This window comes from Homalodisca vitripennis, chromosome 8, assembly GCF_021130785.1.
Source record: "Homalodisca vitripennis isolate AUS2020 chromosome 8, UT_GWSS_2.1, whole genome shotgun sequence".
Lineage (NCBI taxonomy): Eukaryota > Metazoa > Arthropoda > Insecta > Hemiptera > Cicadellidae > Homalodisca > Homalodisca vitripennis.
In genome coordinates, this window is record NC_060214.1 from 13,683,431 (window position 1) to 13,702,929 (window position 19,499).

Genomic DNA, 19,499 nt, shown 5'->3' on the forward strand with positions numbered 1-19,499 from the left:
CTATAATTTTTTTTTAATTCATACAAATTTAAATCATGCCATTAGTATTTATTATTTTTTAATTAACAAAATATTTATCAGATAGGATTCATCAGAATTTCTAGCCAACCAATCTCAGACATGAGTCATTGCCAACATCTTTAATTTAAATGCTTTGTGAAATAAGAACAAAAAATTAAATTTGAAATAAGACTGGCCATTCAAATGGTACCACAGTCCATATCCATAGTGCAAAGTTTGAAGAAATGGATATTATTTTATTGCAACAAAATCAAATTGCTGCAAAAATAAAGAATAAAACAAAATTTGAAGATGGAATAATTTTACTTTTTCTGTCTATTTAGCTTGATTTAAAAATCTAATTAAAACATTTAATGTACAAAAATGTTTTTAAAGTACAGTATTAAAAAACAATTTTGTTAAATTTACAGATAATTGATTGAAGTTGAAATAGACCTTTGAAAAGTAAAATGGATAGTCTGACCCACTGCAAAGAGTTTGCCTGCCAGCTTGAGGGTTTAGAAATCTAGCTTTGCGTTTCTACCAGCCTCTCGAGGTAGATGATGACCTCAAAGTGGTCGGTGAGGGGGAACATGTCTACCGGCGTAACAGCCACTGGTACGAAGGGGGCGCCGGACAGTGTCTTGGAAGCCGGTCGTGCCAGATCCACCAGGTTTTTGGAGGCAGATTTCAGGTCGCAAGCGAGGTACGCAATCTTCTTGATCTTGGACGTCCGCCTTAGCATCAACACTGCGTTTTGACCTAAAACAAAAGAATTATTTGGTGACAGGATGAGACTGACAAGCAGTATTTGGTGACAATGCTGCGGTATCTCATTTTTGTAAATTTTCTTAAAAATCTATAGTAAGAGGCTTATTCTGAGAGTAAGTTGCCAATGAATATGATCGCCTACATTGGTGGGGGGGAGGGGGGTAATGGTGCAATACGGATGGTGCTGTGTACTGACGTTCATTGCACTTCTGCAGTGTCATAGTGAAGGTGGCTTTGCCACTCAATAACTTTTGTTCAAAATGGCTGCCACAATCAATTCAACAGTGCGGTATGTAGTATTAGATTTTTTGGCTGAAAAAATGCAATCCCCTAAAATCCATTGTGAATTACGTTTTGTGTACGGATAAGACATTAAGAGCTGTACTGCAGTTAAAAATTGTACCAATTGTTTCTGAAAGTACGAAGTAATGTTCACAATGAAAAGCAAAATGTCTGACTGTCTGTGATTGCCAATGGCTTTGTCAAACAAGCAATTATAAGGTTAAAGAAAATCAAATCCCGTGGCTCTTAGAAAGGTCCTAGACATAGATAACTCTTCATCTGAGGAAGTACTCTATTCATTTTCGAGTCAAAAAGTCAAAAGTAAAAATTAAATTCTAGAATTTGTACACTGATTTTATGGACAACTAAAAAGATTGCAATATATTACTTGCACCTTTATAATGTGAAATAAGATAGAACATTACTAGTACATGCATATATAAAGAAAGAAAGCAAACAAAGTAGTGCTACCCAAATGGAAAATATTATGTATTCAACTAAGTGCTAGTTAACTTAAACATACTAATATGATATATTGGGTAATTATGGAAGTTTAAATAGCAACACAAGACTATCTAAAGTACATAATATTAACATTCTCAGCCCCACGTGAAGAGTTATGGTAATGGTATTTACACTAATTGTACAGTAACATAGATGTCCAGGGCTGATAGTGTTAGGAAGGTAAAACTAAATGTGGACTATTGTTAAAAATGGTAAGTTACCTAAAAACCACATTATCACATTTTATAAGATGTTATAATAACTAATAGGAAGCAATATTAAAGATAGTACACTATGACAAACTGAGGTAATTAGACCTGTTGAAGTCAACTGTGATTATTGACATCTGTCTGGTTAACAGGGTGACTTATGACAGCCTCCTGAGATCCGAGATGCCAGAGGAAACCATCTTAGTTGGGTACGCCGATGACGTTGCGGCTCTCATCGAGGAAACAACGTCCGTGGTTGAGGTGGTCCAGCTAAAGTTGAACCAGGTCATGCGCGTGGTCAACGCCTGGATGTCCGATCACGGTCTTTCGCTTGCTCTGAGCAAGACGGAAATCGTGATCCTCACAAAGAAGAGAATTAATACCGTCGTCCCGCTGCGAGTGGGAAGGGAAGTGGTCCAGTCAACGCGTGCCGCCAAGTACCTCGGAGTCATGGTGGACAACAAGTTAAGCTGGAGAGACCAGATCTTCCGTACGGCGGACAAGGCTGCTAAGGTGGTCTCTAATCTTAGTAAGCTGATGGCCAATGTGTGGGGGCCTCGGTCCAGCAGAAGACGGTTATTGATATCCGCAGTACAGTCCGTGCTCCTTTATGGAGCAGAGGTGTGGGCAGACGCTCTCACCAAGGAATTCTATAGGTTGTGACTCACCCGGGCTCAGCGTCAAGCTGCGCTCCAGATGTGTTCCGCCTATCGGACAGTATCCGAGCCTGCCGTCGTGGTGGTTGCCGGTGTCATCCCTGTCAAGCTCTTGGCAGGGGAGAGGAAGGCGATTTATCAGAGACAAGGCGAGATCGGCAAGGACGCAGCAAGATCCGAAGAGCGCGCCCGAACCTTCCAGCAGTGGCAACACAGCTGGGAGCACGAAACCCGAGGACGATGGACTGCGCGACTCATCGAGTAGGTTCAACCATAGGTCGAAAGTCGGAATGGCGAGGTGGACTACTACCTCACGCAGTTCCTGACAGGTCACGGCTATTTTAAGTCGTACCTGAACCGAGTGGGCAAGACGGTTCACTGGATTGCATCTACTGCCCGGGCGTCCCCGACGACGCGGAACACACCTTCTTCCGCTGTCCGCGTTGGGAAAGGCTCCGCCTGGAGGCCACAAGAAAACGGTGTTTTTTTTCGGTGGACACGGTCTGCGAAAGGATTATGGAGGATGAGGGGAACTGGGATTGTTTGTCACAGTTCGTCCGGGTCATCCTCCTGGAAAAGAGACCCAATCTGGACCGCGAAGTGGCCTAGATCCCTTGACCGTTGACCGAGCGGCTGGATAAGGAGCGAGCCCCACGGGCTTAAGCCAAATTTAGGCCTAGCCTGACGTAATGTCAGGTTAGAAATCTAAAGAGTAGAGGAAATTTTTTAGTGGGTAAACCCGTTTTTAGGGGAGTCCCACACTACAGGCTGGCCACCTGCGTGCGTAATTGCATTTTTCCTGCCTCTCCCTCAAAAAAAAAAAAAGAAAAAGAAAAAAGGGTAGCCAATTATTGTGTGAGACACCAGTTGTCCCTCCTTCGTAAAGAGTTATATTTTCTTAAAAAATACACCTAAAATACCTATTTGTCTCTTTGGATTACAAAATGCATTTTTTGTAGCAGTGTTTTTTGTTCTTTGTTTAAATCACTTCCATCAGTAATTAGTAAAATTTAATATTTGATAAGAAATTCATTCAATTTTTTACAACAGGACATAGAGATTTTTCCTAGAAAAAAAACAATATAAGATTGATCCGAGGTATCAAAATATTTAATTGGTCAAAAAATATTTTGCATTGCCTCAAAACACTGGTAGTTTAATTTTTCTACAAGAAAACATCCACTTCAAACGAAACGACAAAATTATAAGTAAGCTAGATTCAATGAGCTGGAAGAACATTTGGAGTGCGAGATTCATGCAAATTCCCATCAGAGCAGTTGGGTCTGTACAGCAGCACTATTCACGGACAGCCCGAGTCGAATACAGCCAACCCCAAATGGTTAGAGCTTTCAATGGTGTACTGCATACCATGAATAATATAAAAAGTCACATACCCCAACCAATTAATCCTTCCCCTCCCGTAGACGGATATATTACAATGATAGACTTTGACCAAAACGCCAAATACAGTTATATCCGATATTATAGATTATGTCTCTTAGAGAGATTTTTAGTTCACAAAAAGCCTTTGAAATGCCCAGTGCATGCTCCATGCTTATCGCGGTTGCCCAGGTAGTACAGGGTTAGCCAGTGAAACGGGAAGATTTAAATAAGTAACTAATTCTTTAAGAAAATTAAATTTTTATTATTTAATGGTTATAATTATAAAGAAAAAAGGTAACCATTTACTGTACAATAAGTGAAAAAAATTATTTTTTCGAATATAACACTTGTCATAATGTCCTCCATTGGAATATTATGTACTGCTGCAGCCGGGCCTGGAAGTTTCTCATGACATTTTGCAGCATATTGACTGGTATTCCTTCGATTTCGTCCCGAATTCGTTTTTTTAGGGCAAGGATAGTTCTAGGTGGATCGTTCAGAAAAACTCTTGTTTTTAAATAAACCCCATAGAAAAAGTCACAGGCTGTCAAATCTAGAGAGCGAGGGAGCCAAGGGATATCCCCGTTTCGGGAAATGACGCTACCTGGAAACAAAGAATTCACAGCATTCATAGCAACTCTTGCAGTGTGGATTGTTGCCCCATCTTGTTGGAACATTGTGTGTTCATTTACTGGAAAACGGAAGAGTTGTGGCGTAAGAAAGTTCTGGATCAATGCAACGTAACGTTAACAGTCACAGCACTTTCATTGCTATCTCAAAGAAAAATGGGCCTATGATTCCTCTTGCTGACATTGCACACCAAACCGTCACTTTTTTCAGCATGAAGAGGCGTTTGATGAAGTGCGCCAGGGTTTTCCTCAAACCAGTTATCAAACCAGGGTTAACAAAACCAGAGAGGTGGAAATGCGCCTCATCGTTCATCTACAAGTTGTTTACTTGGTCGACATTTTCTTCAAGTCTTCTGGCCATTTCCTCACAACACTTTAATCGTTTCTGATGGTCAGTTGGTTTGAGAGATTGCACAATCTGTATTTTATATGGGTGAAAATTTAAATCTTGATGAAGAATCCTTCTCACCGAAGTGTTACTTATTCCAAGGCGTAGAGCTTGTTGTTTGGCCAGATCGGCGTGAACTTCTGAGCATTGCCTGGAAGTTTCTCATGACATTTTGCAGCATATTGACTGGTATTCCTTCGATTTCGTCCCGAATTCGTTTTTTTTTAGGGGCAAGGATAGTTCTAGGTGGATCGTTCTGAAAAACTCTTGTTTTTTAAATAACCCCATAGAAAAAGTCACAGGCTGTCAAATCTAGAGAGCGAGGGAGCCAAGGGATATCCCCGTTTTTCGGGAAATGACGCTACCTGGAAACAAAGAATTCACAGCATTCATAGCAACTCTTGCAGTGTGGATTGTTGCCCCATCTTGTTGGAACATTGTGTGTTCATTTACTGGAAAACGGGAGAGTTGTGGCGTAAGAAAGTTCTGGATCAATGCAAACGTAACGTTAACAGTCACAGCACTTTCATTGCTATCCTCAAAGAAAAATGGGCCTATGATTCCTCTTGCTGACATTGCACACCAAAAACCGTCACTTTTTCAGCATGAAGAGGCGTTTGATGAAGTGCGCCAGGGTTTTTCCTCAAACCAGTTATCAAACCAGGGTTAACAAAACCAGAGAGGTGGAAATGCGCCTCATCGTTCATCTACAAGTTGTTTACTTGGTCGACATTTTCTTCAAGTCTTCTGGCCATTTCCTCACAACACTTTAATCGTTTCTGATGGTCAGTTGGTTTGAGAGATTGCACAAATCTGTATTTTATATGGGTGAAAATTTAAATCTTGATGAAGAATCCTTCTCACCGAAGTGTTACTTATTCCAAGGCGTAGAGCTTGTTGTTTGGCAGATCGGCGTGAACTTCTGAGCATTGCCTGTTGAACAGTAGCGATATTTTGAGGGGTTCGAAAGGTTTTTGCACTCCCACCTCATTTTGGAAACGTTGATCCAGTTTGTTCAAGGTTGTTTCCGAATTGCGTTATCCGAAGGAACAGGCCTGTTGCGCGGTATGTTGACAATGGCGTCGAAAAGCACGTCGCGTTTTCACCAAACTCTCACCATTCGTATAATACACTTTAACTGCGTAGCCGTAATGTTTACCCTTCCAACGATCCATCTCAACTAAATGGCAGGACACGGAGGTAGAAAGGAGCCGGCCACTATTACCCCCACCACTCACACATTCCAACTGTCAAGGACATCTCCAATCTTCCCGTTTCACTGGCTAACCCTTTATTATAAACAAAACTTCACTCTGCGGCAGGGAGAGGGGAGTGTCCTTTGTCTAACTCCGACCACCTGATCGCGAGTTCTGCGTCTCCTACAGAGTCATAACCAAATATATCCGTGGTGTGTATTACAATGAAATTGAAATTTATTTTAAAGAAACAGTTTTGTAAATAGTTCTTTTTTTTATTTTATCAATAAATACGCTAATTTTAAGTAAAATGCCCTGTTTTATACCTTTTTTTTGCTTTTACCTTTTATAATTTAGTTATAATAAAAATTAGCTTTCAACTTAAAGAAAAACAATATTTTTACTTGCCTTGGCGTTATAGGAAAGTTAATGGATTTATTAGTGGCGTGCAAAGAGTTAAGTTTTAAACATTGTATGTACATTAGGTGTATGACAGTTTTACCTGCACCATCCACTTTTTTTCTCTTTGACTAATCTGTACGGTCTGAGCAGGAATTGTAATTTAATGAAGAAATTGAATATCATCACTTTGTTTAATTGTATCACACAATAGTGTGTGATATACTACATACTATAGTGTTGCTGGTGAAGTGACAAGTGTTAGTCCTGTCCTACAAAATAAATACCTGCGTCAACCAAATAAAAAAATTTGTATACAACAAGTGAAACTCACGTAGGCCAGCTCTGGGTGGGTCAACGACGGCCACAACGTCGTCGAACTTGGCTCGGTCCACAACTGACTGTAAAATGTCCTCGGCTGGGCCGGAGAAGAATTCACAGTTGGTAATACTGTTGTTGACCGCATTTTGCCGAGCATCTACCACAGCCTGCTCCATCAACTCCAACCCCAGCACTTGACCGCAGTCCTGTCAACATCAACATGCCATGGAAACATTAATTACTGAGACAGCATATTGACAATAATTTTAAGGACATAACAAGAATTATACAACAAAAGAGATGGGTCAAAATGGTGAAGAATATAAGAAAATCAATATCCTACAATATTGATGCCCTTACAATTAATGCAGAGATTTGCTGTTAGGAATATATGTAATATGACTAGATATGGAAGTGTATCACATATGTTTATGGAAATAGGCATCTTAAATTTACAGCAACTCTATGTTTTTTCTGTATTAATGTTTACAGTGAAAAATAAAGAAATGTTTGAAAGTAAGGTTTTTCTCAGAAATACTCGAGCATCCGTTACAAATACTCTGGCTATGCCAATTTATAAACGGAAAATTTCCAAAACAACTGAATTATAAATTGTTAGAAATATTTAATAAATATTCAAATGTTCTGAATGTTGTCCGGGGCAGTGCCTTGCCAATTCTGAAGAGGACAAGCCATGATTTGCAATGCACAATGATTATTCTGTTGTTATTTAACTACGCCCATTGCTTGTTTGGTTACTAATGTTTATTTATTTAAAGTTGCGGTGAAATGTAAAAATATTTATTATAATGTTATTAAATTAAATTCTATGATTGTTGACATATTTAAGTTTATTTTTTTATGTATTAATTGTTATTGTTATGTTAGTTATATTGTTAATAATTTAGCTTCTTTATTTATTAATGCTTATTTATTGAAAGGTTGCCATAAAATATTAAATATTTATTAGAATGTATAAAATTCAGTTCTATGACAGTTGAGTTATAAATCAGTTTATTTGTCATGTATTAATATTGTTATTGTTATGTTAGTTATATTGCTAATTTATTGTTATTCCTTCTTGTAAGTTATTATATATGTATAGTTTGTTGTTATCAAATTATATTGCTTATCAAATGCAGGGAGATGGTGGTACAACAAGGACTGCATCCATATCCATATAGAATAAAGTGTATAATAATTAAATTATAATAACCCCACACGTGCGATTGCACATAGGGAATGATAAAATATTTAAAAAAATTTTTTTTTTCAATAAAGTTTTTTGAATTGAATTGAATTGAAAAACTCACTTTGGCAAGAGAGAGTCCGATGCTACCCGTACCGCAGCACACATCGACCAGTGTGGTCTGCGGCGTGAGCTGCGCCAAGGAGCCCACCGCACGATAGAGCAGCTCTGCCGCACCAGTGTTCACCTGGAAGAACGACATCGGGGAGATGTTGAAGCGGAGACCACACAACAGTTCGGAGATGTGGTCCTCTCCGGCCACCAACTCCAGACACTGTTCAGCCCCACTCTGTCTGTCAACAGCCATCGTTAATCCATTAGTTCGGCACAGAAGAATTATTATCCATTGAGTCTTAAATCACTTAAAGAAAAGTAAATACCAATGAAAGTTTGATTACAAATCCAATTTATTCAACCTGATCCCTCAAATTTGAGGCTTCTGCGAAAACAATTACATTCGTGAGCTCCTGTTGTTAATATTCTTTGAGCTCAGTAGTAGAGCAAAGCAGTGAGCAAAGTAGATCAATGACTTCTCGGGTTATAGGTCTGATCACGGGACATAGTCACCTGAGGAAGCATCTTCACAGAGTCAGCATCCTTCAGGAGAATCTGCTCTGTAGAATGTGTGATGAACAAGAGGAAACTGCTGAACAACTGCTCTTTAATTATTCTGCAATAGTAAGAGAGTGGTATGCCATCTTTGATGTTTGGACAAGGGTGATGTATTTCCCCATTGAAGTTGTTTTCAGTGGTTGGTACAACTATTGCATGGCAATAGACCATAGAAGAAGAATAAATGAGCCTTAGGTATAGTTCAGCCACATGTAACGACCTCTCCACAGAGTCTGGATTCATCAGCCTGGCTTAACATACCTTCACCAGTTGTTTCCGAAGAAGACCATGCCCTGTTAGCGTTCCATGTAGTAGTCGTATAACCTCCTTGGTTTGATCTAGAAATCTTGTGTGAGGATACAGACTAGAGAAGATGCTTGGTAGTTCGTTCTAAGTACTAGTCATATATCCTGCTTGCTTGGATCTACGAACCTTGTGATAGTGAGGATAGACTAGAGAAGATGCTTGGTAGTTCTAAGTACTAGTCATATATCCTGCTTGCTTCGATCTATGAAACTTGTGACAGTGAGGATACAGTCTAGAGAAGATGCTTGGTAGTTCTAAGTACTAGTCATATATCCTCCTTGTTTCGATCTACGAACCTTGTGACAGTGAGGATACAGACTAGAGAAGATGCTTGGTAGTTCTAAGTACTAGTCATATATCCTTCTTGCTTCGATCTACGAACCTTGTGACATTGAGGATACTGACTAGAGAAGATGCTTGGTAGTTCTAAGTACTAGTCATATAATCCTGCTTGCTTCGATCTATGAAACTTGTGACAGTGAGGATACAGACTAGAGAAGATGCTTGGTAGTTCTAAGTACTAGTCATATATCCTCCTTGCTTCGATCTACGAACTTGTGACAGTGAGGATAGTGAGTAGTGAAGGTTCTTGGCATTAACTGACTATCAAGCACCTTAATGTGGCTAAGAGTCATTCCAACGGCTTAACTAAGAGGAGGATGTAAGGAAGGTAACCCCCTTCCCCAGAAAAAGCCCTACAAGTAAATAAAATATTAGAATTTTAAACGTTAAGTCAATCCTACTTGTCTCAAATGCAGCAGATAAATGTTTTGCCTAGAATTAGGCCTCTCTGACTAATAAGAATTTAGATGTATCCAGATTTATTTTGTACTACCTGGTGTGGTGTGTTCTTCAATCGGATACACCTCCTCCCCCCTCCCTCCCCCAAAGCCAATTCCTAGTTATGCCACTGAGTGACTCCATACACTACTGCTGTACCCTTCCGTAGTGAATATAACACCAGAGCATTAGAAGCAGACTCATATAAGTTCTTCTTTTCCCTCATCTGAAAATCTGGAACACTTTTTTACCATGGCAGTTTTCGAACAAAAATTCTTCAATTTAATTACAATGTTTTGATTAGAGGCCACCTGTGTTAATAATCAAATAACACAAACATTGAACTTCCTTAAATCCTGAATTTTTGTTATTAAAGTATCAAAACAGATATTTATTTAACAAAAATATTAATTTGTAGCGTATTTTTAAAATTAAAACTGACAGGCCACCATTGAGTACTGGATTGAGATAGAGACTTCTGGTTTGCGGCATTGTTCTTCTTTTACAAAGGTCTTTAAAACGAAATCGAGGTTTACACTTTAAAAATGTTAACTTACTCCTAGTTTACCATTTAGGGTTGGCAGTTAAAGTTCTCATACGTCCCAAAAACTATGATTTTTTAGTATTATAACAATTCCATGGATATTGCTTGATATATTTTTGTTTAAAAGTTAATGGAGAGGAGACGTGACTTTGGGACACCAGGTATATAACCTATTGGGACACCTGGTATATAACCTATAATAAAATCTCTAAATATAATAACTTGAAACCAAATTTAATGCTAGTATAAACAGTACTACTAGTACTGGAAAATACAAACTAAAATATTGCTGCACTCCTAAACTGGGTGAAATCCCCCTCCAACCATGACGATCCCCCTTGTTTGTTCCCGATGATGTGCGAAAATGCCGTGTGGCATGCCACATATACTGGGGTGGAGTAGGGTTAATCTTCAGAATCCAACGTAACTTATTGATCTCACACAGGGAATAAAAATTATTTTTCAAATAATATTACGGTTATTTTAAAAGAATGTACTTCTTTACGACAGCTATATTTGTAAAGAACAGTCACCTCTTAGTGATCTCCTGGTAGTACAGGGAGGTGACGTTAAGGACCTGTCCTTCGCCTGAAGTAAAGAACTCCTTCAGCTGCTGCTTGAAGTCCACCACCTCCTGCTGTGTGAGCTGCTGAGGATGGATGCCCACTATCAGCATCAGCTGCTGAGTGTTCATGCCGAGCCTCACTGTCAACTGTCGCCAGTGGCCGGAGTACGTCTCCGGGTTGAAAACTTCCAACGGAGATGCTCTCACCATCCCCTCAAACACCTGTTGGACAGTATATTGGTATGGTTGAAACTGGTGAAATTGGGTTAATAAGTGAACCACATCTAAAGCAGGTGAACAATTTAAACTGTATAAATTTATTATTATTATTAGTTATTACGGGTGACATTTCGGACAGAATGGCTGAAGGACATATGAATTGAGACATATCATTCGATTTTCACACAAATAATCATGCCATTAAAATATTTTCAGTAAACCCTTTTGCGGTCAAGCACCTCGAGTAGGAGCCTGATGATACAATAACCTTGGGATGTCTAGGTGTGATATAATGAAGCTATCTTTCTGATTTTTGCTACCATTATGTGGTAGCTTTATATAACTGCTTATGAAACAACGTATTGGACTACCCAGTATTTTTCCGTCCTTTAGCTAGCTTGTAATAAAAGTATTTTGGCTTTAAACACTTTCACCGTGACAAGGAACTTCCAAGATACCATCATATACAATTTGGCTGAGATATTTGTAGCAGAGTTTTACTAAGAGATAAGAGTCTCCGAGTTAAAGTGAATCACACTATAACGTCTTCCTTATAAAGTCTATTTTACTTTTCACTAACGAATAATATGGCTTTTTAGTGCAAAACATTTCACGCATTTAACGTTTCATACTTGTAACGTTTTATTACGTAAAAAGTCAATTTTCGGTACGTTTTGTCCCTGAAATCGCCGCTGTATTTAGCTACTTTTATAGGGCACACTGAACGCGAGATTTGCTGTGATGGCGGCACAGCGTAAGTGAAAATACAGATGCGCTACCCCTCACCTCCGGTCCTGCTCTTTATATATACCTTGTAAACTACGCAAATACGAGGAAAAGAAAAATTAGTAATTGTTTGTTTCTTTACTGCCAATCACCAGACACAAGCAATACAAGAACGTGGACATACAAAATACGAACTGGTAGCTAAATACAATTTACAAAACTACGATAATTTGTTATTTTGATCCTCTATGTATGATTAATCAGTGTTGTATACAAAACGTTCTATGTGTTGTTTTCCGCAAACAAAATGACTCATTGTTTACTAGTTTGGCTCAAGCAAGATTTCACCTGTCACTGTGTTGCCAGACTAAACATGTTAGAACATTAACATCATTCCTGTCCAATAATTACTCAGAAGGCAAATTTCAGATATTTGAGATCCGGCTCCCTGCCACTAGAATAGTTTTAAAAATCCCTAAATCCCTTAATAGCGGTGCAGGTCATCTCAGCGTAAAATCGTTATAACGTGGTTTCACTGCATAACAAATGGTCAATTTCACAAGCCGAACTCAAAGAAAAATATTGTCTGCCCTGCCTAGATCACTCACCTTGACTGCCTGCTTCATACGGTCCGGGACGTGAGGCAGGTTATAGACAGGTGCTACTCCCACCGTGCCAGTCGCATAGCTTCCCAGTCTCATTCCCACAGTCTTTTCACCTGTCTCATCATTGATACCTATAAACATCCACATGTCTCTGTTATAATTTCTAGATTATGTTTCAGGTTCAAGATTACTGATATAATATTATATGAGACTGATTGAGTTACAATTAAATGGCTTTGGAAATATTACATAAAAAAAAACATTAATCAATTCACTCACACTCTCCTTTCAGTAAAAGTACAAAAAAACTTGACAAAAATCCAGTTGCATTTGAATTTAATTTACTTCCTAAAAAAAGCACAAATTTGGTTACTTTTCAGGTACAAACCATGATAGATGAGATTAAAATCACAGCTTACAAATCCTACAATCATGGTTTGAATCCTGGTTCAGTCATATCATTTTGATATTTTGACAGATAATAATACAAACCTATCCTGGTGAAGAGAGCCTATCATTTCCAGGCAAGAGCTTCAATCATCTGCATCACAAAATTGAAAAATAAAAACTATCTCTGTTGAGGTATGTTTGAAATCAAGACCAAAACAAGAAATTTGTTAAATAACAGGCAGGTATTCATAATTGTAATCCTAAATTTGGCTTTTGCCTGAATTGCAATGCAAAAGCTTAATTGGCCCAATCTCATACGGCACACCTTACACAAGTTTTCGTTCAACTGGGAAGTTTTCCTCAACCCCCCTCCATCCCCACTAATCATGATCTTGCTCAAAGTGATTTTCACTTGATACCAAAAATGAAGTCCTAGCTATAAACATAGCGTTTTGATAACTATGAGGAGTTCCAAGTACGTGTCACTGAGAGGCTCAGATCACAGGCAGCAGGATTCTGACAGTAATAACAAAGCTTGTCCACCGCTATGGTAAGTACCTAAATTTGTATGATGATTACATTATGTAGAAAAATAGTATTTTAGTCCTTCTTTCACATGTATGTAATAAAATGATTTCCTTGTAATTTTTTTTTAATTCAAAAACATTCTTTACTTTCTGAATAGCCCTTGTATATACCAGCTGTTAGCAGAAGGGTTAAACCCATTAATCTGATTGATGATATATTTTCATAACAGACTTACCGATGGTGAACTCACACTTGTTTCTATAACCAGTGTCTTGACTGTCCATGACAATCGGGTGCATTTTCAGCGGAGCACCTTCATTATTATCCCTCTGAGTATTGAAGTACGTCTTCAGTCCTTTGTTTTGCCTCTCGATGTCGTAAATTATGTTTCTCACGATTCTCTTCACATTATTGGTCTTTTGGTTAGCCTGTTGAAAGATAACATTTTATTAAACACGTTTATCCTTCAAAACAGCAATAGAGAATCAACGAGTAATATGTAACACGTTTTTGTTTGTTACATTTTATAAATACAAATACTGATGATTTGATTGTGGTGGTGGGCACTTATTATACTGCAGCCAAATAGGTGATAAGTACTCAAAGAATGAGTTGTAAATGAAGCGTACTCATGAAAAAATTTGTTCACAGCTTTGACAACTTACTTGCTCCTCCCTCGGTAATCGCCACAGTGGAACTGTCGAGTCTTTCACCTTTTCCTCCTGCGTCCTCTGGTCGTCAACCTTCAGTCTCTTGTTTGCTTCTTCCTGCGCCTCATTCCTCCGCTTCACCAACGGGTCTGGTGCCGGCTTCGCTACCTGTTACAATCATGTCTCTGTTAAAATGTGGAAACCCTAATATTGGACTGCTAGAGCCCTAGATATAGAGGGAGATCTAGAAGCTATTTGTAGCGAATAGGTGAGTCAGTATTACATTAATTGGAATGGTTAAGAAAGAACAATCATAACTGGAAGTAGTAATAAAATACCTTCTACAATACTGGAATTGGAGTAAAATGTAACGAGTCACTATCTTTAAAAAAAATATTTATTAATTAGTAGACCTAGCAGGGTTGAATTTATAAAACTATTTTTGAGGGGCTGGCATACTGGGCGGTTTATGAGGTATTAAATACTCGTACCTTCCAAACACAGGGGCTCGGGAATCTTATCCCGGAAATTGTTCATTTTTAAGACCCCATAAATGTGTTTTAACATTTAAAAAACTACTGGGTCCAATTTTAATGTTAGTTTTTCAAACATTTGACGGGGGCGTGCTTGAACCCCTCCCCCCCCCCTATATACACGTCCATGAGGCTTACCATGTACATTGGATGATATGAAACCTTGCAAAGATCAGATCACCTTTAGATGACAGGAATATAATTTGACATTGGACCAATTTCTTCAACTTATTAATGTAGTCATGATTTGAATTCGTATGGTTCAATCATTCATAGTCTCAATGGTTTAAATATAACTCAGTGGAATTGACTGTTAAAAATTCACATATTACACTTATCTTACATTCAAATTCTCCTGAAAATATACAAATTTGGAAACATCAGCAATTCAAGCAGTTAATAAGTGGTTGTTGGATAAAATTATGCTCAATTCATGATTTATGTATAATTGTAAAACATATTCAGTAATATATGGAAAGACTTAATGCACTCTTCATAACTTGATGTATACAGAATAAAAATTATTTTCTACTCAAACAAAAATTCTTTTTTTTATTTTTTGCCATACAATTTAAGAACTCACAATTGCTGATAAAGTTACGTTTTTCCACTTCAGTCCATTGATAACTTTCAAAGCTTCTTCTCTATCTTCTTCCGAACGGAAACAGACAAAAACCCAATTGCTTCTTTTCTTGGGAGGTTTTATTTTGTTGGAGCCCAATTTCAACTTTGTGTTCAGCAATTTCTTCAGTTCCTGAAATCAAACAGAATCATCCAAAAAACGATCATTACGTTACATATTTTGCAGAGACCAAATTAAGAGTTATTACTTAAAATGGACTCAACAAGTGATAACCTGTCATTTTACACTATTCAGTTAAGTTTACCTGAAGCCCTTCAAAATTAACTTAGTACGACTGAATTTAAATACATAAAACCTAATTTAAAAAAAAAATTATTGTTGAGTAGTAAACCTATTCTGTTGGAAGAAGGTTCTTGGGAGTTTTCCGCAATTATGTCACATGATGATATCTATTAATATTATTTATTTATAGATTCAATGGTACTGCAAGAAGAGAATTATTTTAATTTATAAAGCAAACCCTAAGTGCTGGTTAGCCCTTAGACTCATCACTCTTAACGTGGAGATTAAGTTTAAAACTGGTTATAAATAGGAACTAATTTCAAATCCGTAGATGTTTCACTTCAAAAGCTTATTTGCAAAATAGAGTTTCTTATGGAAAAATTTACACTGAATATAAATTATAAGCAACTAGTATTAATAGATACTCATATTTTTAACAATTCATTGGCATTGTACACACTAAATCTATGTTTCTGGACTGAAACATTCAGGATCTGAGACAAGTTCCCATGTAAAACGCAGTTTTAAACTTAAACTCAATGTTAAAAGCATAAGCCTCAGTAGCTGATTAGCGTTCACTCCTAAGCATCATTCAATGTGAATGTTGAGTTTAGCTCCAGTTCACCTTCCTCTTAGTCTGGAATCAGACGTTGTCTCAGAATTGACTCCTGGTATCTTGAGTCATGTTCGTCTGAAGAGATCCAAAAACAAGTTAATGACAAAGAAGCTTAAAATAAACTATTTATGAGGTGACCTGGATCATTTAATAGGCGAACATTTAGTTTTCCATTTTTCTTTTATTGGCTGAGTTTTAGTGAAGCCTATCACTCAGGGGCTGGAAAAAAATTCAACTTTCTGTTGCACGATATCAAAGTCAAAGTCAAGTCTTTTATTGCCGTTGATAATAATACAATTATGTGGCAAAAGTCATACCGAATAAATCTATAATTTTTACATTCGTTCACATCAATTCACTCGCCAATTCTCTCCACCGCCAACGCCAGTGTCAGTCTTCTAGATTTGGAGGTCTCCCAACTATAATTCAAAAACTCGTCGACGCTATAGAATGCTTTAGATGCTAAAAAGCACTTCAGACGAGTTTTTAACACCTTGGGCGTTTGTACGTTTTTCATGGAATCAGGCAAACTGTTGATATCTTGAAAACGAACAGACTAATAGACTTGAAGATTTCGTTTGTAATACTTTGTGAACATTACTGATCAGCCTTTAAAAATTTTATATTTTATACTTATCGGTACTATCTTGAGGGATATTTTTCGTTCGTCACCATCAGCGCTGGGTAACACCTGCCGAAGGCGTTACTGTTACACATTCAACTAATAGTGCCTTTTACGAGATTAAAAATCTATTACTTGTCATCAATATTTAATTGTCACCTGTTTGTTTTTTAATTTCATTTCAAACCATTTTCCTTTTGAAAAAACATCAAATATTGTGAGTGGCTAAAGGAAAACATTACCAAGGAAATAATGTTAAAATAAGATTTTCCAACCTGTGTAGCAGTTAATTTCATATTTACCTCTTCATTTCCTTTCTTTGAAACAGATTAGCTAGTATTCAAAACCATTTCTATAAATTAGAATCTCCTCTTTTCGTAAATACTAAATACTATGCTTTAATTATTACTAAAAACTGTTTTAGTAGCCTACCAACAGAACATAGCCTACAATGTGCATGTACGTGCATAGCAGGTGTAGGGTGAACTCCACAATTATATCTAAAACAAAAAAAAATTGGTTTTCACTTTTAAGTTTTTATACACGAGTGACAGTCCGTGTGGGGGAGTTTCACAATTTCATGAGCTCGGCCAAGGACATTACCAGGTGGAACAACAACTTCTGTGCCTGACTTAAAATTGTGGTACCAGTAAGATTAAACGCCGGGGCGGCAAATCACGAATTTGACGTTACCAACGTATTCTGCTCACCCTCCTGAACAAAAAATATATATAGTACTATGGGGTGCAAATGACAAATAACATGATTTTAGGGGGTATATTGATAAGTGGTAAAGTTTCTAATGTTTTAATGTTCAGTTTGTGTGCTGTGTCTGGATAATCTGTTTACTTGAATATTATCTGCGGCCGGGACTGATAGCAGCCTGATAGCATACCTGTTATCTGAGTTGTCCGGGGCATAGGTCAGTTCTACACAAGATATCGTGTTCAGTAGGTCGGATTGAGTGAGTGAGTTTACAATGATGAATCAACCATTCACTAGTTCAACCAACCCTAGTGAATTGTGTGTGTCGGAGTGTTTCGTAGGGCACGTAAAGAGCTTACGTTTTAACCGAAACGAAATTATCTCTTTTTTAATAGAACAGGGCATTTTTAAAAATGAGTGTATTTGTTCGTCGTGCGGTCGAGTGGTGTTTTTAAACCGGGAGACTGTGTCGTTTCGTTGTGATAGACCACTTTTTTGTTGCTGCTGTTTCGCTATATCCGCCAACACACTAATGGTAAGTGTTCTCTGTTAATATCCATCTATATATTTGAGTTTTTAATGATTTATTTAGTTTTTAAATTTTACATAATTGCCTTTGCATTACATTTCAATTTATATTTTTGATCAGCCCCTCTAGAATTTTATATTTTACTGATAGGTACTATCTCGAGGGATGTTTTTCTTTTATTGACATCAGCGCGGGGCAGCACCGAAGGTGCTGCCGAAGCCCGCGCTGATGGCCGGAGGCACTCGTAATTAATTTTTTTCTCGAAATTAAGAAAAACATTATTAATTTTGATCAAAATTCTGCTCATTTCTGTAATTTCTCATTTACGTTTGCAAAGATGGCGGCGCAACCGATGACGTCATCACGAGGTTCAATCATTGGCCACAAAAGGTCACGTGACGCTAGACGTGGATGTAGAACATGGAGATATTACTGGAAAGTTATTTAATTTTTTATTTTCTAGAACTTCGTTATTTCTCATTTCCACCCCATCAAACCTTATACTTTTTTTTTATATAGGACGATTCCAATAAGTTAAGAACGCAAAACTCGTATTTTTCCGCCCCGGCGGTTAATATGATAATTACCAAAATTGTGAGAGAACACTTACTAGGAAATCCCATCTGTTTCAAGGTTCGTCAGGTTCACCTCAATGTCAAAATAAACTTCGTCATCACTAGAAATAGGATGCTCCAAAATAAGCTCTCTAACATCACTTAAGAGACCGATCTCTAAGTTCTCACAGATAATGAACAAGTAAAACTGTACTGTAATCTAAGAAAACTTAACCACAGTAATAACAACAGTAAAAAACTATAAAATACATTTTCCCACAAATGCTATTGGATTCATAATTCCAAACACAAAACCCAGCACTTTTATACAGTTTCACAACATAGCTAACTCATTACATTTATATCAGCTGTCCATTGAGAATGATCTTTATATAATGCAAACAAGGAAGACGATCATCAAAGTAAAAACAATAAATCAGTAAGCTTTGCCAGAATATATCAAATAAAAATTAAAACTTTAAAACTTTAATAGCCTAACTGTACATGTCTGCTTTGGTGACAATTACTTGTTGTTACCAAATCAGACGGATCTTTGGAGACGAAAATCCTTTTCATGCCAGCTGTAGGATTAAATTATTACTTTTTAAGATATCGAACTGTAATTTAAAATATCTACTACAAACATATATTATATAAATTCTGGTTCAAAATTTTGGTTTAAGTAGCTTTAGATAATCATGAACATCGATGATTCAAATGTTGAGGTGACAACTTCTATTTGGACATAAATTAGTGTAAATTTTACTCACTCCAATGCCATAAAACTTTGGTAACCCTTTGATTTCTATTTTGAATTTCTCTGATGTAAATCCATTTCTATCTATATATGCATATGGATCATTCTTGTTAGGTGAACTTTTTGTTTGTAAACTACAATCACTTAGGTTAGGTTTAGTGGCTGTATCTTGTTCTGGATCACCATCAATATCGCCGACTTCACTCAACGTACCCTCAGGTCTTTCATTTGATTCAGATTCAGTTGTATCCATAACGTTAACATCACTCATTTTATAACTGAATCCCGATAAGTTTATAGGCCCTAAACATTCACTTAGTAATCTTAACCTAAAAAATATTTGAAAACAACGTGATCAATCCACGCACTTCACAACAAACAAATTGCCAACGCCAACAAATTATAA

The 19,499-nt window shown here is 37.3% G+C and overlaps 1 protein-coding gene across 1 annotated transcript; it reads right to left on the reverse strand.

Annotated features, from left to right (window-relative positions):
- Positions 1 to 220: 220 nt before the first annotated feature.
- Positions 221 to 19,499, reverse strand: LOC124367322 (tRNA (uracil-5-)-methyltransferase homolog A). Its single transcript, XM_046824052.1, has 9 exons — positions 19,107 to 19,499; positions 15,029 to 15,199; positions 13,928 to 14,080; positions 13,498 to 13,690; positions 12,348 to 12,475; positions 10,763 to 11,016; positions 8,052 to 8,280; positions 6,752 to 6,944; positions 221 to 762 (listed from the first exon to the last, which is right to left on the reverse strand). Exons 1-9 carry the CDS (start codon positions 19,362 to 19,364, stop codon positions 527 to 529), a joined length of 1,815 nt encoding a protein of 604 aa, XP_046680008.1. The 5' UTR covers positions 19,365 to 19,499; the 3' UTR covers positions 221 to 526.